Raw genomic sequence first — 22,266 nt, 5'->3', positions numbered from 1 at the left:
CCTCCATTTTTGAACTTCGTTTTCCCAATCCATTGTCTTGACTCCTTCCCCTGAATGCTGTACATTCAACCAATGGTTGTACTTTCCAGTGTCCTTCCCTGCTCTACTAATAACAGTTGCATCCTTCCATTGACTAGACCCTTCAGGCAACTATGTCACTTTTGTACCAACTTTTGGCAGTTGCCCTTTCGGAAAAATGGCCTGTTCTCATTCATCAGAAGTGTTGTGTTCCTCCACAGAAACCCGGTCTATATCAGTTAATTGGTCCTCATAGATCTGTAACATGCGTACCAGATGACTCTGGTTCCTCGTCATGTCTGTCTGCTCTGTCTAAATTTGAAAATTTATAATCTGTACCCATTATCCTTGATGAATGTACCCTAATAGTTTGATTACCATGTTGCAAAATAATTGTTTTGCCATCTATGCCTGTGATCTTCCCTGGGCCTTTCCATTCATTAGAATAGTCTCTCTTATAGTATACCTTGCCTCCTTGCTGAAAAACGGCATCTGATGGCTGTACGTTGTCTTAAAGCTCTGTGAATTCTTTCAGAGACTTCTGTTTCCAAAAAAGCTTTTCTACTGCTATGTAATGCATTTAAATGTTCAGCAAAACCAGAGCTAATTGTAGTCCCCCTCCCAAGCTGGAGGCTGGTCATCCAAAATGGATGGAATTGTAGGATTTCTACCAAACACTAATTGATAAGGACTATAGCCCCCAGCCATCTGCAATGAATTCTTTGCATGTACTGCCCATGCTAAAGCTGAATTTATCCTGCAATTTGGTCGATCTTCCAAAAGTTTCCGAAGCATGTCGTCGATGACAGCATGATTTCTTTCGCAGACACCATTACTAAATGGGCTTTCTGCAGCTGTATTCATAACTCTGATATTCATGTTTTCACACATATCCTTAAACTCATCATTAGCAAATTCTCCCCCATTGTCCATCAGGAATTTTGCTGGTGGTCCCATTCCTGTCCCTATCCATTTTTCCACGATTTGATCCAGAATTACACTCTTTTCTTTACTTCGTACAATCGTTGATTGACTAAACCTGGTTGCTAAATCTATAAAGTGCAAAATAAATATATTATTTGCTTTATCCCAGATCTTAAGGTCCATGGCCACAATGTCATTAAAATCCCTGGCCAAAGGTAGGGTTACTATCGGTCGTGCTGGTGTCCCTCTGTACTTCCTACAAACATCACAGCGGTCACTAACCTGTTCTATCAGTTTAGTATAGTCGTTATCCCTTACCCCTGCATCCTTTAATAAATTTTTCAGCCACCGAACTGCCTATGCAGTTTTAATACCACAAGCTTTTTAATCGGCTAAAGTCCCATTTTCAATTGCCATTAACACATCCTTAACCACTACTTGAAATATTATTTGTCAGTAATGGAATACAATAGTGTCCCGACTGTGTAAATCGTAAGTCCACCGTCTTTCCAAAAACTGTTGCCTTATCCTGTTCCATATCCAGTTTCATGTGTGCTTTCTTCATCGACGGTATGCTCAGAAGCAAAGGTATCTCACTTGATACAATATCCGTGCTAATGAAATGATTCACTCCGGCAATATTGCAAGGGATCACCACTCTTTTCAGCGACTTCAGAGTATTATCATCCCCAAACCTGAAACTTGTGGAACTTTCAAATTCCTTAACCTTGTTACGATTTTCAGCATTCAAAGAGTCCAGGTAACATTTTAACCAGTCAATTCCACACACAGTAGATGTGCAGCCACTGTCCAATACAGCACAGTTGAAGGATTCTGCAACCAACACCCTCATTACCGGCGTAAAACCACTTGTCAATAGGACAATGCCTTCTTTCTGGTCACTATCTTTTTCCTCTTCTGACTCTTCCGTGTCATGTGTCGCTTCAAACACTCTATCATAACGAGTTGGACAGTTGAAAGCATAATGGTATTGAGAGTCACATCGAAAACATCGATTTATCATGCCCCGTGCATTTCTGGGGTTCATCTTCCTATTGTAGGTTCTAACTGGGTTTCTGTCTTCATAATTTCCTTGTCTCGGTCTCCGTCTATAGTCTTGAGCCCTGTTCGTAGCCATACGATTTCGCCATCCTGTTACTAGTGTATCTTCCATATTCTGCCTTATTGCAGGCTGACCTATTTGGGTCATCAGAGCCATCGGAATCGAATGTTTCCCCAGAAACTTTTGTAAAGCTTTTGTCATCTGTTCGAATAAGGTATCCTTATCAGTAAACTGAACTCCTGTCAAAACCAGGAGCCTATCCATGTTGCTCACTATAGCACAGTCAAGTAATTTAAAGGCCAACACAGACTGTGGAAATTCCAGGTTGTGTTTCTGCAGCCTTTTATATAGTCTGCCAAATTCCATTATATAGTCTTCCATGGAGATATCCTCCATTTTCCGGAACTTATCAAAATCCAACCATGCTTCATACGCACTTAACAAGTCATCTTTCTTATAAATCTTATCAATATAATGTAATAAAGTCTCCAGACCTTCTTCGGAGTCTAACTCTTCCAATTCCAGCTCAGAAAGCACTTTGTTTCGGATTTTACTGCCATATGGTAGAGAAAGAGTCAATGCCATACCTTGTTTTCTCTTTCCCAAAGCAGTTACCTTAGTCCACATAACTACTGCACTTCACCATTGGTCATACGATTCACTTTCAGAAAATAAGGGAGGATAGTCATATTCAGTCATCGTTATCCTTGGTTCAGCCATATATCCTTTTAGTTTTCTTTTTTCACTCACTCCTTGGTCTGATCTGGAAAAGTTGTATCATTCAACCCTTCACATTTACACAGCAACCATCCTCTGCTACCAATTGTTAGACGTTTTAGTTGCTGTGATATGAAGAGTCTAAAGTTCTGTTCCTTTTTCACAAACACACATTTATTTCATTCCAACAGCCTTTGCACAAAACTCTATCACAAAACCTGACACAAAGGCCACCTGAAGCCCCTTTACATATCAGTGTCAATTAATGGATACTTAACATAAATGAGACAACTAATTGCAATGTCTCTTAACCCATTACTTAACATTCCTGACCCTGAACCAGGGTGCAATACACCACTTTGGATTCACACAGAAATGTCCATCTATTCCCCTAATTACCAAATCATCTATCACTGTGGTTTTTCCAGTTTTCCTTGTCCCCCATATACAGCTGATTCACCCATGGTGGCATAGACCTGGCTCTGGCTGCACTCCCCAGACAAACCATCACTTTCATCGGTTTTCAGATCGAATTACTGGTTGGAGTGTAGGATGCTGCACTACCTGCGCACTCTTTTAAATAGCTAGTGGTCACCCATCCCTTCTTTTCATAGCATTTACAGTGCAGAAGGAGGCCATTCGGCCCATCGAGTCTGCACCGGCTCTTGGAAAGAGCACCCTACCCAAGGTTAACACCTCCACCCTATCCCCATAACCCAGTAACCTCACCCAACACTAAGGGCAATTTTGGACACGAAGGGCAATTTATCAGGGCCAATCCACCTAACCTGCACATCTTTGGACTGTGGAAGGAAACCGGAGCACCCGGAGGAAACCCACGCACACACAGGGAGGATGTGCAGACTCCGCACAGACAGTGACCCAAGCCGGAATCGAACCTGGGACCCTGGAGCTGTGAAGCAATTGTGCTATCCGCAATGCTACCGTGTTGCCCCAAATACTTTTTCCTGCATACTCTTAGGTCAGGTCTATAAACCTGCTATCCATAAAGCTCTGAACCTCATGGACGTGTGGCAGTGATGTCAATTGCGCTCAAGTTCCAAAACTGGTAGCTCAAGCCTCTGCAACTAATATTTACTGCACAGGAAGCACCCTGGATCCCCCATATAGCACAGCGTGTGCATTCTACAGATCACTGCAGCCCTGCCATTTATTTTATTTGTTAGTTAATCTTGCTATTGCTAATAAACCGTACTACTATTAATAGACATTACTTCTATTAATAAACTTAATACTAATAAAGCCTATTAATATTTACTAGGAACAAACCCTACTTAAAAATAAACTATATTCACCAGCTACCACCTGTTACTTATTAATACTCATCATTTTTAATTTGCCATTTGTTAAATCCCCAAGCAATACTCACCAGCCTTAGGACTTACCTGTGATGTCACACTTTGCTATCACATTAGGGAATTCAGGATTTTAGCCCAGAGACAGTGAAGGAATCGCTGAAGGTTACACCTACACTGTTGTTATGAAGGGAGTTCCAGGCTTTTGACCTAGCAACAAGTGAAGGAACGATATAGTTCCAAGTCAGGATAGTGTGGGGAACTTGCATATGGTGGTGTTCCCATGAGTCTAAAGCCCTTGTCCTTCTCTGTGATAGAGGTCACGTCTCCGGAAGGTGCTGTCAAAAGAGCTTTGGTGAGCTGATGCAGTACAACTTGTAGATGGTATGCAGTGCTGCCAATCAGTATCAGTGGTCGATGGGATAGTGATCAAGCAGGCTGCTTTTTCCTTCAGTGCTGAACTTCTCGAGTGCTATTGGAGCTGCACTAATCCAGATATGTGGAAAGCTTTCAAACACATTCCTGATTTGTGCCCATGTCTTGTACATCCCCATTTCTGATCTGATGGAGGCCTGATCATCAATTAAGCAGCTGAAGACGTTAGACCTTGGACTGTACCCAGAGAACTCCTGCAACACCATCCTTGGGCTTAGGTGATTGGCCTCCAAAAAAACACAACAACCTCCCTTTGTTGTAGGGCGTGTTGATGCTACACTGCTGCCTTGATGCCAAGGGCCCGTATCTAAGGAAGTGTGTGTTGGCCTTGTGAACCTCTTCTGGGCCCTTTCCAAGAATGATCCGTGGAATGAAGAGTTGGTCATATGAGGACTCTGGGTCTGTACTCGTTGGGAGTTTAGAAGGATGGGGGGGGGGGGGGGGGGTCTTATTGAAACTTTAAGGATACTGCAAGGTCTGGATAGAGTGGATGTGGAAAGGATGTTTCCACTCATAGGAAAAACTAGAACCAGAGGACACAATCTCAGACTAAAGCAACGATTCAAAACAGAGATGAAGAAAAATGTCTTCAGCAAGAGGGTGGTGAATCTGTGGAACTCTTTGCCGCAGAAGGCTGTGGAGGCCAAATCACTGAGTGTCTTTAAGACAGAGATTGGTAGTTCTTGATTAATAAGGGGATCAAGGGTTATGGGAGAAGGCAAGAGAATGGGGATGAGAAAAATATCAGCCACTCGATGGGCCGAGTGGCCTATCTCTGCTCTGTGTCTTATGTACAGCCAATCCCATCTAACATCTGGAATTTAGTCCAAACAAGGGCAAAAGAGCAGAGGCTGTAATGAGATCTGGAGAGAAGTGGCCTTGGTGGAACTTATACAGAGTATTGCTGAGTAAGTGCCACTTGATAACACTATCAGCTTTGCTAATGATTGAGTGTAGATTGGGTTGGATTTGCATTATTTCTGTGGATCAAATATACCGGAGTAAGTTTCCCACATTGTCATAGTATTGTTGCAACAGACTGACGAGGGGCAGAGCTAGTTCTAGAGTACAAATTACAGCTGGATTGTGAGGGCCCAGAGTCTTTTCTGTAGCCAGTGCCTTCAGCCATTTCTTGAGATCAGGGGCTGGATTCTCCAGTCGCAGGCGCCGCAATCGCATTCGACGATCAGCCACAGAATCAAGGTTTCCGACCAAGTCAGGGCAGCGCCGCTTTTGCGATGCTCCGCCCTCTCTAAAGCGGCGTACTCCGAGAATACGCCACGTATTGATGGCCTCAGGACATTGCCTGAGGCCCGCCCATTTTCCGCCCAACCGGCGTCGATTGAGTGTGGTCTCATCCGTTGAGAACTCAGCATGGCGGCTGCGGACTCAGTCCAGCGCCACCACAATCGGGGATGGGCCGATCCGCAGGCTGAGGGGGACTTGATCAGGGTCTGGGGGCACTGTGGGGGGATTGCCCAGGGCACGAGCCAGCCAAAGGGGGGGGGCACTATTTTGCGGGGCAGGTCCGCGAGCGGCTTCCGCCATGTAGCATGGCGCAGCTGCTGCAGGCCGCCGCAGTGCAACCACGGACCCGACAATTTTCCAGGCAGTATCAGCAGCTAGAGCCGAGTGCTCTAAACTGCCGGCATGCTAATCCCCAGCCAATCAGACGATCGGTTTGTCTGGCGTTAAACGCCACTGTTCCCAAGCCAACGTGGGGACATAGCCTCAGAATCAGAGAATCCAGCTCAAGATGATAATCAAATTGGCCGAAGACTGATTTCTGTGATGCTGGGAACCTCGTAGTATGCAGAGATGGATCATCCATTAGGCATTTCTGGCTGAAAACAGTTGGAAATCCTTCAGTCTTGAATTTTGCACTTACTAGTTAGATTCTTCCATCATTCAGAATGAGGCCATTAGTGAAACATAGAAAATAGGAGGCCATTCGGCCCTTCAAGCCTGCTCTGCCATTCATTATCATGGCTGATCATCGAATAGCCTAATCCCGCTTTCCCCTCCATATCCTTTGCTCCCCTTTGTCCCAGGTGCTATATCTAACTGCTTCTTGGCCTCAACTATTTCCTGTGGTAACGGATTCCACAGGCTCACCACTCGCTGGGTGAAGAAATTTCTTGTCATCTGTGTCCTCAATGGTTTACCCCGTATCCTGACAGTGACCCCTGGTTTTGGACACCCACCATCAGGAACATCCTTCCTGCATCTACCCTGTTTAATCCTGTTAGAATTTTATAGGTTTCTATGAGATTCCCCCCTCCCCCGTTCTTCTCAACTCCAGCGAAATCAATCCAAACCGATTCAAATTCTCGTCAGTCTCGCCATCCTAGAAATTAGACTGGTAAACCTTTGTTGCACTCCCTCTGGAGCAAGATCATTCCTCAGATAAGACCAAAACTGCACACAATATTCCAGCTGTGGCTTTACTAAGAGCCTGTATAATTGCAGCAAGACTTTCCTGCTCCTGTACTCAAATCCTCTTGCAATGTAAGCTAGCATACCATTTGCCTTCTTTTCTGCCTGCTGTACCCGTGCGCTTACCTTCAGTGACTGGTGTATGAGGACACCCAGGTCTCATTGCACATTCCTGTCTCCTGGCCATTCAGATAATAGTCTGCCTCTCGCTTTGCTACCAAAGTGGATAACCTCGCATTTATCCAAATTGTACTGCATCTACCATTCATTTGCCCACTCACTTAATTTGTCCAAATCACACTAATGGATCTCTGCATCCTCTTCACAGCTCACCCAACTTGGTGCCTCATCTAAACCATTAATATTTATTGTGAATAGCTGGGGTCCCAGCACCGTTCCCTGTGGTATCCCACTAGTCACTGCCTGCCAATTTGAAAAAGACCCATTAATTACCACTGTTTCCTGCCTGCTAACCAGTTTTCTCTCCATCCATCTCAATACAGTACTTTAATTTTACATGTTAATCTCTTAAGTGGGACTGTCAAAAGCTTTCTAAAGCCCCAATATACCACATCCACTGGCTCCCCCTCATCAACTTACTAGTCACATCCTCGAGAAATTCCAGGTTTGTCAAACATAATTTCCCCTTCATAAATCCATGCCGACTCTGTCCAATGCTGCCATTGTTTTCTAAGTGCCCTGCTATAAAATATTTGATAATGAATTTTCCCTACTACCAACGTCAGGCTTACTGGTCTATAATTCCGTTTTCCCTCTACCTCCTATTTTAAATAGTGGAGTTACATTAGCTACCCTCTGATCTGCAGGAACTGTTCCAGAACCTATAGAATCTTGGAAGATGACCACCAATGCATCCACTATTTCTAGAACCACTTCCTGAAGTACTCTGGGACGTAGATTATCAGGCCTTGGGGATTTATCAGGCTTCATTACCACCAATTCCCCCAAGTCCATTTCTCTCCTAATATTGATCTCCTTTCAATTCCTCCCTCTCACTAAAGCCTGTGGTCCAGAACATTTCTGGTATCCAATTTGTGGCCTCGTTTGTGAAGAAGTATGCATTTAGTTACTGAACCATTTCTTTGTCTCCTATTATACATTCCCCTGTTTCTGACTGTAATTTGTTTTCACCAATCTTTTTCTTTTCATGTATCTATAGAAAGCTTTAGTCAGTTTTTGTGTTCCCCGCAGGCCATTGTACTCTTGTACTCTATTTTCCCCTTGGCCATTCTTTGCTGAATTCTAAACTGCTCCCAATCCTGCTGTTTTTCTTGGCCAATTTGTATGCTTCTTCCTTGGATCGAATACGATCTCTAATTTCCCTTGCAAGCCATGGATTGGCCACCTTTCCCATCTTCCCTTTGTGCCAGAGAGGAACACACAATTGATGTAGTTCCCCCATGTGCTCCTTGAATGTTTGCCATTGCTCATCCACCGTCACCCCTTTAAGTAACATTGCCCAATTGATGAAAACCAACTCAAGCCACATATCATCGTAGTTTCCTTTATAAAGATTCTGGACCCGAGTCTCAGAATCAACTACTTCGCTCTAGAATCAACTACTTCGCTCTCCATCTTGATGAAAAATTCTACAATATTATTGCCGCAAACGTCCGCCTCTTGTTTGTTGTTTAACTGTCCACCACAATTCAAGACTGGATGCAGCAGGACTGCAGAGCTTTGATCTGATTAGTTGGTTACAGATAACTTAGTTCTGTTTATAGCCTGTTGCTTTTGGTCTTTAATATGCATGGTGTCCTGTGTTGTAACTTCTTCACCATAGCGACATCTCAGTTTTAGACATGTCTATTGTTGCTCTAGGATATTCTCTTACACTTTCCATTGAACCACGGTTGATTCCCTGGCTCAATGGTAATGGCAAAGTGAGGGGTTTGCTGGGCACGAGGTTACAGATTGTGGTTGAATACAATTCTGCTATTGTTGATGGTTCACAGCATCTCTTGGATGGCCAATTTTAAGTTGTTACATCTGTCCTGAGTCAGCGTGTGTAAGTATAAGAGTCAAAGAAGATGGCTTACATTTAGCAGGAGTGACATGAATCATACAACACAGGAATCCATTCAGCCCATCATGGTTGGTGAGGAGCTATCAATCCTAATCCTTGCCTTCCTGCATGAGGTCTGTAACACTGCAGGCCACGCCTCTTCAAGTGGACATCCAAGTATTTTTAAATGTGGTGAGAGTTTCTGCCTCCAGCCCCCCTTTCAGGATGTGAGTTCCAAGACCCTAACACCAGAGAAAGCTTTGGCTCATCCAGATCTTAATGTAGCTGGACAGTTAGAGACAATGGCAACTGTGATCACTGGAATAGAGTGCAACATATTGGATGTTATCAACATACAGGTAAAAACTGACCTGATGTTTTCTGGTAACATTGCCCCAAACCAACATGTAATTCAAATGTTAAGATAAGATTATTACAATAAAACACAGTTGGAGAAACTAGTTGAGATGATGCAATTTACACAGACAGCAGGGAGCGAAACCAGCCACGAGCCTTGCTAGGGAGATGAAAGCGTTAACAGCATCAAAAAAGCAAAAATAGAGATAATATAGCGAGCTGTATTCACAGTAACATGCCAACTTTGACAAGTTTGGTTTCAATACTATTAGGGACACCAGCCTTGATGGCTTTGAGTAGGGAGTACTTAGATTACCGATTTCAGGCAACAATATGGTCCAAGATTTCTGAAAGAAAAAAGATAAACAATAGCTGAAGCCTATAATAACCTGACTAGTAAATTATATTAACCTTCCATAACGAGATTCATCATCACACTGGCCGTTAACCACAAATTAGATTTATTTACAATGTTTCATAAATTGTCACAAACTCTAGTTGCTAACCAGAACCATAATCGCAATGCTAAAATATCAAATGATTGGTCCCGAGTAGATAAAATTCAAATGAGTTTCCTCCCAAAAGAAAACCTTGGAAGGCAGCAAGACCTGCTGCCAAAAAGCGCAAAACAATAACTTTGTGTACTGGTGTGAAGAACAATCATCTGCTCACTTGATGCGCAGTTTCCTTAAGTGTCCCAGGTAATTTTCCCTATAAGATGAGAACAATTATCTATGTGTGCCAACACAATGAATGAGGAAGAATGTCCAACTTCTCTTGTTTTCCCAATTCTATTTGCTACTAACAGCCAACATTTTTTTTGAGAGGGGAAAGTAGGTAAGAGTTTTCGATTTTCTCAAATTCAATGCACATATTTTCAGAAGCTATTTGGGGAACATTTTGAATTTAAAAAAATTTTTTTTAGTCTATACACGAGTGGGAAACTTCAAAAACTATTCAACAGGGAGGGAAGCTGTGATTATACCCCTTAAGCAGAGAATGCAAATAGGAGATTTGATAGACGTGTTTAAAATCATGAAGGATTTAGATAGAGTAAATAAAGAGAAACCATTTCCAATGTCTAGAGAAAGGGCTGATAACCAATGACACAGATTTAAGGTACTTGCCAAAAATAAATGCTTCTATTTACTATGTATGTTTCTATGTAAATCTATGGAATTCACTACCACAAAAAGTAGTTGTGGCCTAAGCGTTGTGCAATTTAAAGGAATTAGATAGCTCTTGGGGCTAAAGGGATATCGGGGGGGGGTTGATCAGGATGTTGAACTTTATGGTCTGCCATGATCATAATGAAGGGCCAATTGGGCTCCCTTTGCTTTTATTTTCTTTGTATGCTTCTATGTAAATCAGAGGCGACATGGGGTAAATTCTTTGTACACCGCAAGTTAGGATGATCTGAAATACACTCGGATAGGTGAAAACAAGACTCAAAAGTAGCTTTCAAATGAGATTTGGACAATTACCTGCAGAGAAAGAAACAAAAAAGCAAACGAGTAGGACCAACTGGATTGCTCTTGGAAAGAGATGGCACAGAGGCAATGGGTTGAACAGCCTCATTCAGTACTATGGTTAGCTTCTGTTTTTAATTAATTTTGTTCTGCATAAATACTTACACAAACCATCTCTGGGTTTGATTCTAGTGCTGAGGAAATTTCAATTTTATTCATAATGCACAGGAGGGTGGCATTTGCCACATCAAGTCCATGCCAGCTCTGTGGGCAATCCAATCAGTCCCATTCCCTCTATCACACAGTCCGGCAAGTTTATTTCTCTCAAATATCTATCGAATTTGTTGGGGTTCCTTTTGAAAAACATATTTACCCTGTCATCCAAAAATATATGATTGCCAATTAATTGCATGTAGTGATGCTGCTGGCTAGAATATTATCACTTTGATTAATTGAGAAAATGTGAATAACTGTTACCATTTTAGTCCTGTCTACTACCTTTCCTCATCAACATTCATTTCCAACAATAGGCTACAAAAAATAACCAGTAAATTTACGTTTTTCCAAAATTTAAAGTGCATACTGAAAATCGATTTCAGATTGTAACACCATGGGGACAATTAAATGCCTAAAACCCCATCGTTTCACCGAAGCTTTTAATGAAACTTACTTCTTCCCACTAAAAAAGAAACATTTTCTGCATTCGAAGTACAGGTTTTCACGATGTGCTTTACGATAATGCTTCTTCACGTTCTGAAACTGGCAAGTGGTGAAGGTGCAGAATTCACACGTGTAGTTCTGGACTTTGGCAGGTTTTGGTATGGCTTTCATTCCCGAGTCAGAAGTCTGAACATCACACTCCTGATATTCACTGTGTGGAAACTCCAGAAAGACATTTTCTGAAATGACAAAAGCACTTCCACTCAATAGCCTTAATCTAAAGGAACAGAAACTCAAAATACAGATGAGATATAGAATGGAGGGTTCAGTAAGGAAGAATGAAAATAGCTTGCATTTATATCACACATTTCAGCTAAAGTACTTTTGCAGTGCAGTCACTGCTGTGCAAGCAAAAGCAACAGCCAATTTGTACCTAGTCAGGTCCCATAAACTTCACCATAAATAATTTAGTTTTATGTTTTTTTTTGTTCTGCCGATCACAGAGGGAAAATAAACGACCTAAATCCAAGTGTGCCATGGGATTTTGTTTACGCCTTTGGGAGGAAATAAACATTTTTTACAGCCTTAGAGAGGGTGAAGAAATGTACTAGAGTTATACCAGGAATGAGGGAAAGGCAGAGGAAGACAACATGTGGCCCATCGGGTCTATGCCAGCTCCTTGTCAAGCAATCCAATCAGTCCCATTCCCTCACTTTATCCCGCAGCCCTGCACATTTATTTCTCTCAAACGTCCATCCAATTTCTTGGGGTTCCTTTTGGAAAAACACAAAATTACCCAGTCATTCAAAAATATATATGTTTCTTGTTTATATGTAGTGATGTTGATGGCTAGAATTTGATCCTATTTAGTTATGTGGAGAGAATAGAGGAGCTGAAATTGTTCTTCAAGCAATGAAAGACCAGAGAAAATTTGACAAATGTTCAAGATCAGTAGAGAAAATAATGTGGAACTGTTGTAGTAATCGAAGGGCCAGAACCAGAGGTGACAAAATTATTACTTTTATTGGAAGCACAAGCTCAGGTGATCTGGAATACATGGTCTGAAGGGTTGGTGGAAGCGGATTCAATTGCAACTTTCAAAAGGGAATTTGAAATATTTACATTGCTGTGGGGAAAGAGCAGGGAAGTAGGACCAATTGTTACAATGATGGAGAATAAATTCTGGAATTATATTCTGAACTGTTGGACTTTAAAGTGACCAGTTTTAGATTTTTTTTTAAATGGGCATGGACCCCGAAAGATGGCAGAGATTGTACAGTTAACCATTGAATGGAATGGCTGCAAGGGGCTTCTCTAAAGAACATAACCCTTCCCTGTTGTCCAGACAAGGTATTGTAAAAGAATCCAAAGACTGATAACCATCTCTGGTAAAGACAAAGGAACATAATACGGCTACCTCATCCAAAGACCCAGGGCATAATTGCTCACATCAACTAGTAGACTCCCACATCAAAAACACATAGATGGGGGTTGAAATCTAGCCGAGGGAGCTGCCCAGTGTCTATCCATCTGGGTGTGTGTGCTGTGAGAAGAGCAGTTTGAGTTTTGCCACAGTGAAGACGATACAGTAACCGAGGCAGGTCCCCCTGCAAAATAACCAGCTCTTGCAGGAACATCGAGAATTCTCTCTGACTGTGAAAGTCAGTCAGCCAGCAGGATTGCAGCTAGAAAAATAGCAAAATCTTTCTACCAAACCACAGAATGCCTGAATCAAAGAATCAACTATTCTCCAGCAGAGTTCAACTACTGGAATCAAACAGTATCGGCTGAAATGGTCATCTACTCCTCGCAACTTAAGGACTGTTCTGTGTAACTTTAATATTTGACTCATTACTGACTTCTAATTCGTATTGTAAGATTTCCTTTATTTTCCATTTCTTCTACTGTGTCGTCATCATTTTGATCCATGGATATTTAGTGGACATATACCTTTACGTTGAGCAGATGAACTCAAAAGTTGCAAAATGGTACACTGTGCTATGGAGGTTTAGCTTCCGAATTGAAAAATTCAGATTTTTTGGCACGCGAGAGATCAGAGGGATTTGGTTTGACTGATTGTCTGGTGGCCAATGAATTGACAAAAGGCCGTATTCTGCCCGACAGGCAGTGATTGGGTCCTAGATGAGTGGGGATGCAGGAAGTAACAGTTGGATCCTTGACACTAAGATCAGCTGAGAGTGCATGTCTGTCTCTCCCGGTCTCTCTCTCTTCAGAAATACTGCTCATCTACTGGTTTCTGAACTTCAGAGATGAATCTACATTGAAAACAAAAATCTCTAACAAAAGGCCTAGATTGACATTATTTTACACCCCACTTCCCCCTCCGTGTTTGTCTGTCTTGGGTATGTGCAGAGGGTTAAAGTGGGGTTGGGTGGGGTGGTTGGGAAATAGTTTTAAAATAATTTCGAGTATCCCATTATTTTTTTCCAATTAAGGGGTAATTTAATATGGTCAATCCACTACCCTGCACATCTTTGGGTTTGTGGGGGTGAGACCCATGCAGCCTCGGGGAGAATGTGCAAACTCCACACGGAGTGAAGCGCGGACAGGATCAAACCTGGGTCCTTGGCGCTGCTAACCACTGCGCTGCTCCGGAATTAGATAAAAGTTAACCAGTTATTTAATTGCATATTTAATTATAGTTATTGTTAGTAATAAAAATGAATTGAGTTTAAATTTACAATCTGCTGACTATAGTTACTGGGCAGCCAAAGACCAGAATCTTTGGGTATTTTCTGAGAATTATTTGTTAATTTCAATTGTGGTGTGGTGAACGGGTGCTGGAATTGACCAAGCACTAGCCCAGGGTGTGAATGCAGATGTTTCCACATTTCTCTTTACCTTTTAGTAGTTAATAAACTTGCTCGGTCTTAACTCGAGAAAGCCTGGTTAAATTGACTCCTTTTCAAACATAACAATTGGGTCTGGAATAGGTATCCAAGGAAAAGTGAACCTTGTTATAGATAAAGCCTTTGATGATACAGATTGAGCATCCCTCATCTGAAATCTGCACTTTTCTTCCAGCACGCAGCACCTGCACCATATATTCCGAAATTTGAAAAATTCCAAAATCCAATACACAACCCCAAGTATGTCGGAAAAGGGATTTTCAACCTGTACCAGCAGAGGGCGCGTTGAATAAAGACACAACCAGCATCCTTCCTCACCTGGGTTTGTACAATCTGGGGGCATTCCATCCGGATGGAGACAAATCGCCTAGAACTTCTGGGGAACCTCACCTGGGGCTGGTCATAAAACATCAAAGAGCCAGCACTAACATAATATGCAGAATGGCCTCATTCAAAGCTGTATTATTCTGTGATTTGTAATGCCCCCCCAACCAGCTTTTTTATGCTCTCTCTGGTCACCATGTGAGAAGCACAAATTATGGCCAACCTTTATTTTACGAGGAAATTGCACAACATCCAAAACTGGATGTTGGAAAGTTGTCTGAAAACAGAGGTACTGAAGAGTTTAAGAGAAGTGGTAGAGAGGAGGATCTGGTGTCATCAGCACAAATGGAAACTAGTATTATACCAATAGATGCATTAACCAGGATTGGATAAGCAAGAATGCAACTAAGCAAAGACAGTTATACCAAGCGGGACAATGGAGGAAAGTCACTGGAGGAGGATTGCATGAGTCAAAGGCTCCAGAGCAGTTGAGAAATAATGCACCAGTCACCATCAGCAAATTGGAGACTTTGGAAGGTTCCGAATCTCAGAATGGTTATACAGGAAAGGTTAGAAGGATAAAATCACGTTGTACTCGTCTGGGTAACTATACCACCAAAGACAACCCCATGACCACACTCTCTGACAAGCCCCACCCCCACTGATGATCACCTGAACCCGATTACTGCTCCCCGAACCCCCAACACGGCAGCACAGTTGCTTCACAGCGTCAGGGTCCCAGGTCAGATTCCCAGCTTGCGTCACTGTCTGTGCGGAGCCTGCACGTTCTCCCAGTGTCTGCGTGGGTTGCCTCCGGGTGCTCCGGTTTCTTCCCACAGTCCAAAGATGTGCAGGGTAGGTGGATTGGCCATGCTAAATTGCCCTAGTGTCAAAAAAGGTTAGATGGGATTACTGGGTTACGGGAATAGGGGGGAGGTGTGGGCTTGGATAGGGTGCTCTTTCCAAGAGCCGGTGCAGACTCGATGGGCCGAATGGCCTCCTTCCGCACTGTAAATTCTATGATTCTATGAACTGCCTGATCACCCATCCCCTCCAATAGAACCCGACAGCCCACAGCTACCTCCCAACAAACCATCAGTCCAACTATCAGCAACCGCAACCCTGACATCCTCACCCTCACCACCATACTACTCACCCACTTACTTTCTCTCCTGTCGAAGTGGCTTGGACCTTTACCTACTGATTTTCAGCAGCTAATGCCATTAGAAGGGAATGTGAATTCACTTGCCCTGCAATGTAGAGAGACGCATTGCAGGCCCAGGTTGGATCCCCAGACAAAAAATGTGTAGCTACAGAACAAGATATGTAATAAGGAGCGGAGTAACAATCCAACAGTGATTGTCAATGGGAGATGCAGTCCACTGAGATTAGCTTGAAAGTATTGAGTAGGTAACCAGGACAAGGGACTGAGGTGCTCACAGGCAAGAGGTGGTAAATGCAAGTTTTGTTGCTGTGATTAGATGGAACTGAGGAGAGTTAAAAGCAGTTTTCAGAGGATTGGCAGATGACCCAAAAGTAAGCAATTCTCAAGCTATCAAAGTACAAGTCAATTTTGAAGTACAAGTGAATTTTTGGGGAGTAAGAAGCAAACTTTATGCTAAGTTAATAGTGCTTGTTTTGGTTAAGTCTTTTATATACAATAGTTTGGTTTTGTTCAAAAACCTAAAATCTTGTGGCACAGTTCTATTGGTTAAAACAGCAGCATGGCATGGCGGCTTGGTAGCAGTTGCTTCACAGCTCCAGGGTCCCAGGTTCGATTCCCGGCTTGGGTCACTGCCTGTTCTGCACAGTCTCCCAGTGTCTGCATGGGTGTCCTCCGGAAGCTCCAGTTTCCTCCCACAAGTACCAAAAGACGTGCTGTTAGGTAATTTGGACATTCTGAATTTTCCCTCTGTGTACTCAAACAGGCGCCGGAATGAGGCGACTAGGGGCTTTTTACAGTAACTTCATTGCAGTGTTAATGTATGTCGACTTGTGACAATAAAGATTATTATTATTAAGATGTTCTAATTTCTCTTTAAATGTTGACAGTTCCCAACAGAATTTTAACAAGAGAGTTAATGTTTCAGGTCAATAACCTTTCATCAGAACTCTGATCCTGGAGAGGCGTCATCACATTTGATCCAGAGATGAGATTCTGATCAGTTCCAACACCAGGATTACCCATACTTCTGGATTTTTCCCATAGCCTTTGGCACACTGATGTTGGGATGAAATGGAGGTCCAGAGCCAGCACTTTCTGGAAGCCAGTGAGTATCAGAACAAAAACAAGACACTTACCAATAACAAACAGCAAGCTACCATCAGGGATATGACTAGAGTGTACATCATCAGACCTCAGCATACAAGGAGTATAATTTATATAAGTCGGTGTTTTCTATTTAAAAAAAAAGAGTCCTTTTCCAGTGCACCCACCTTACTGCTGGAAATCAGGGTCTGTTCAGTTCATAACTAGTTTGGTTTGGTTGTCGTTCCCCCAAAGAGTATTCCATCATACACCAATTAACGCTTTATAGCTGGTAGAGCGCCTTTGGGGTCAGGCGAGCAGCTCACTGCAGAATACAAATCCCGGCTCTATTTGCCATGACATTTATGTGACTGTTGAGATTCTGGTCAATGGTGATGCCCCAAGATATTGGGCATTTTGTACACTAATAGCCCCACACTTATCTAATACGAAGAAGTGGAAGGGAATATCATTGATGCATTGGCTCAAGATAGAGCATCTGGGGCCATGCCCTCACGACCCTGCAGCGATATCCCGGGTCGGATTATCAGACTCGAAATCCAGTCTTCTTTTGTGTCAGGAATGACTCCAGCCACTAGAGAGTTCTCCCCAGTTCTCATTGATTTCAATTTTACAAGGGTTCCTTCATGCCACACTTGGTAAATGCTGCCTTAATGTCACTCACCTCACCGTTGAAACTCGCTTGTGTCCAAAGCTTTAATGAGGTGTGGAACCAAGTGGTCCTGGTGGAGTCGAAACTGAGCATCAGTGAGCAGGTTATTGGTGAGTAAGTGTCACTTGTCAGCACTGCTGACCATTCCTTTTTATGTTGAAATTTTTTATTGAACATTTTTTTTGAATACACAAATACAAAAATACAAAACAAATAAACACCTCCCCTGAAAAACCACCCCACCCCCTAGCTTTTGACTAATGGCTGCCATCTTGTGAAAAATCTCTCAATTGAACCTCTTGATGTGTATTCAATTTTCCCAAGGCATAAAAACTCCACAAGATCCCCCAGCCACGCCAAGGCGCTGGGTGGAGAAACTGATCTCAGCTCAGCTCCAACAGAACTCGCCTGCGAGCAATCAGCGAGGCGAAGGCTAAGACATTTATCCCCACACCCTTCTGCAGCATCAGAAGGTCCGACACCTCGAAAATGGCCTCTGGGGACCAGGCACCAATTCCCTTTGTAAAATCACCGACATGGTGCTGATAATAATAATCGTTTACTGTCACGGTAGGCTTCAATGAAGTTACTGTGAAAAGCTCCTAGACGCCACATTCCGGCGCCTGTTCGGGGAGGTCGGTACAGGAATTGAACCCGCGCTGCTGGCCTTGTTCTGCATTACAAGCCAGCTGTTTAGCCCACTGTGCTAAACCAGCCCCTGAAGACGGAACCTCAAAAGTTCACCAGCTCAGGACATGCCCAGAACAAATGTACACGATTCACTGGGCTCCTCCCACAGTGCTCACACCTACCTTCTACCCCTCAAACACTCGACTCATCATAGCCCTTGTGAAATGTGCCCAATACCACCTTTAGTTGTATGAGCCAGAGCCTTGCACACGACAAGGTAGCTTTCACCCTCCACAGGGTTTCACACCATATCCCCCTCCTCCATTTTTCCGCCTAGTTCTTCCTCCCACTTGGCCTTAATCCCCTTCCAGCATTGCTGTATCCTCTGCCAGAATCCTCCCATAAATTCCAGAAGTACTCCGCTCTTCCGCCCCCGGCAACGACTGCACCCTCTCCACCAACAAAGGCGGCAACACCGGGAAGTTCGGAAAAATCTTCTTCACAAAATTCTGAAACTGCAAGCATCTGAACGTCTCAGACTGCGCTCACCCATACTTCTCTGCTAACTTCTCCAGACTCGCAAACCACCCCTCCAGGAATAAATCCATCCCCTTATCCTCCAAACCAGGCTTCCAATCTACCTGGTTCAAATGTGATTGGCCCTAATCAGTGTCATCTTCGACCCTCCCCAACCTTAAAATGCTGCCATAATTGCCTCCATATTTTTAATGTAACCACCACCACCAGATTCCTTGAATATTTTCCAGGAACAAACAGCAGTGGAGCCATCACTAACGCCCGCAGCACGGTCCCCTTGTATGGCCTAGTCTCCATCCTCACACAGACTGCCTCCTGATCCCCGCACCAGCCCTACACCTTCTCCTGCATTTGCCACCCAGTAATAGGACATCAGGTTCGCCAGCGCTAAAACCCCAGACTGCCGGTCCCTCTTCCAAATCCTTGTCACCTTGCCCGCCCAGATAAATGATGAGATCCAACCTTCCACCCGCCCAAAAATGTCTCTGGTAGAAACACCAGCAGGCACTCGAATAAAAAAAAAAACCATGGCAAAATATTAATCTTCATATTACACATATCCAACAACAGACAGAGGGAGACTCTAAATCCACCTTTTATTCCCCATAAATTTAGATTACCCAATTCTTTTTTTCCCCCCAATTAAGGGGCAATTTAGCATAGCCAATCCACCTATCCTGCACATCTTTGGGTTGCGGGGATGAGATCCACGCAAACATGGGGAGAATGTGCAAACTCTGCACGGACAGTGACCCGGATCCGGTATCAAACCCGGGTCCTCAGCGCCCTGATGCTGCAGGGTTAACCACTGCGCCACTGTGCAGCCCTGTAAATCCACCTTAACCGTGCTCACTAAACTCGTAAAATTTAACTTCCAGAGCCACCCCCAACCCGGAGCGCCTGCACCACCCTAAAATGAGATGTTGTTAAACGAAACAGCAGTATTCCCAAGTCAACCCCCTTCCCCGGTGAAGTAACTGGAAACCATGCTTTATGCTAAATTGAATTTGCACCAGGAGAAAGCCCCAAATCGCCTTCACAGTCCCATTATGTCCCCCATCATGGGAACCGGGCCAGTAATGTACATTAAGTGACATAAAGCGAAACCCTGTGCTCCTCCACCCCCCAATATCCCCCTCCACTTATCCGAACTTCTCAAAGCGATGGCCAATGGCTCAATTGCCAATTCAAATAGGAGGGGGGGGGGAGAAGAGGGACACAAAGGGCACCCTTGCCTCATTCCCCTATCCAACCGAAAATAATCCGAGCTAACATTATTTGTCTACACACTGGCACTTTTGTTCCTTGTACAACGATTTTACCCACAACACAAATTTATGCCCTATCCCGAACCACTCCAATATCGCAAACAAGTACCCCCACTCAACTGTATCAAAAGCCTTCTCTGCATCTAATGCCACTGATACCTCTTGTTCCCCCCCCTCCCCTGTCCGAGAGAGGACCACATTCAGTAGGCACTTCGCATTGGAAGATAATTGCCTACCCTTCACAAAACCAGTTTGATCCTCCTGGACCACCTGCAGGAGACACCCCTCCAACCTGAGCGCCCGCACCTTCACCAGAATCTGTGCATGCACATTTAACCATGAAATTGGCCGGTATGACTCACACTCTCGGGGTCCTTTCAAGAAAAAAAGTGAAATGGATGCCCAAATCAGTCTCTGCAGGCAAACTCCGGGCCACCGAGTCTTCAAACGCTTCCAACAGTAACAGAACCAATTGATCTGCAAACTGTTTATAAAATTCCACCAGAAGCCCATCCGGCCCCAGTGCCTTCCCCATCACCTTCCTAACCCCCGCCACCCCCGACAGCTCCTCCAAATCTTCTCCATCTTCCTCCTCCACCCTGGAACTTCACAACCCCCACCCCCACGCGAACCTGGATAATTTCCCAGGAAGCCGCCTGCCTCCTCAGCTGGCTTTCTCTCCGTACTCAAACTGCCCCCTTCACCTGTTTCAACTGCTGCACCCCCTTATCCGTGGACACCAAATTAAACTGTCAGCAACAGCTTTCTACTGGCCATGAGCTCTGCAGTAGGAGGCTCTAAATACTCAAACCACCTCCAATATCTCACTCACCAACCACCACGTTCCTCCCTTGCTTGCCTATCCACCTGCGCCTTGTATGCTCACAGGTCATTTTCATCAATAATTCCCTACTCTCCACCCCCCCACCCCCCCCCCCCCCCCTATTTAAGAACTGAATGCAAATTCCCAAATCATGATAGCAGGATCAGAACTTTTATTCCTTCCATTATTAGCCCGGATCTCTGGATAACGTCTTGTATTTTCTAGTCTCCATACTAAAAAAAGGATATTGAAACATTGGAAAAAGTGCAGAAAAAGAATACAGATGTTGACAGAATTTAAAGATTACAACTGTCAGGAAATGTTCGGCAGCTTGAACTCTGTTCTCTGGAAAAGAGTTAGAAATGCATCGATCTAGGATGGACTTGGGGAAACTATGTTCATTAATTAGCGAGTCGACATCAACGGGCATTTGCCTATATTGCAACATTGGCTACACTTCAAAAATACTTTTCTGAAGTAATTGAGATGGCCCAAAGACATGAGAGGCCCTATGGGTTCTTTCTCTGTGCCCCATTGCTCATTTTAGCTCTTGATGATGCATACGTACATATGAAATTATAACTGCAATATCTTCATTATATATTTACATTATTCATCTCATGCCTCATCTCATCTCCTCCCATTTGGTTAGAATTTGTTTAATCTCTTGGTTAGGTATCTGTATTGCATTGCTCACAAGATATTTGATTATCTATTTTGGGGACTTGGGGGGGGGGGGGGGGAAGATTCCAATTATACTTTATTATCCTTGATCCATCAAGCTGACTGCCCCAAGAATTTGTCTTTGGTCCAGCCCCTATATTGGGCTGCAATTTTGCCAATGTGCTTCAGCAAAGTTAGTTAAAGCAACTGAACAGCAATGGTTCCTGGTAGACCAGCCCACTTGAGGAGGAAAGGGGGGGGATGGAATGTTTTTAACCTTTTCCTGCACAGATGATGAATAAAGTCCATTATAATACCAAGTAACTAGCTCCTGCTAATAAATATTTTGAGTCAGATAGCTATAAGAGTCCCAAATCAATGTAGTTTATGGTTAGTGACTTCATTTTAAGACCCTTTATTATACAGTTTCACTGCTTCAACTCGTAACAATTAATTCCTTTCCATTTTGATCATTTTTGGCGTTTTCATTTCATGGACCTTCATACAAGCGAATAAAAGTCATCAATGCACTGGGCACCGGTCAAATCGTTTTTCTAAAGCAAAATCGAAATGTAAGCTATTAACTATTGTACAAAAAAAAACTTAATGTAGTAAGTTACATGTGAATTCACTATCCATTGTTCTAATGACACAGTGAAGCCAGACATAGGAAGAGAATGAAAACTGCTTTGGCTTTCCACAGTTATCTCTTCATCTACCATATTTACTGTGCTTATATTACACACATTGTACCTGATCAAAAATGTTTCCAAAGTTTGAATCAATTCAGAGATAGAATAAAAATTAAG

At 43.4% G+C, this 22,266-nt stretch overlaps 1 protein-coding gene across 3 annotated transcripts in view; it reads right to left on the bottom strand.

The window, feature by feature from the left end:
• Window positions 1-22,266, bottom strand: part of LOC140395284 (uncharacterized) — a 238,102-nt gene that overhangs the window by 143,572 nt on the left and 72,264 nt on the right. For all 3 annotated transcript variants that reach the window (XM_072482859.1, XM_072482857.1, XM_072482858.1), the window contains one exon: window positions 11,432-11,660. In XM_072482859.1, the coding sequence (XP_072338960.1) occupies window positions 11,432-11,660 (229 nt within the window). The remainder of the gene's footprint in view (window positions 1-11,431; window positions 11,661-22,266) is intronic.

This window comes from Scyliorhinus torazame, chromosome 18 (genome assembly GCF_047496885.1).
Source record: "Scyliorhinus torazame isolate Kashiwa2021f chromosome 18, sScyTor2.1, whole genome shotgun sequence".
NCBI classification, from domain to species: Eukaryota; Metazoa; Chordata; class Chondrichthyes; order Carcharhiniformes; family Scyliorhinidae; genus Scyliorhinus; species Scyliorhinus torazame.
This window is presented reverse-complemented; position numbering and strand designations above follow the sequence as displayed.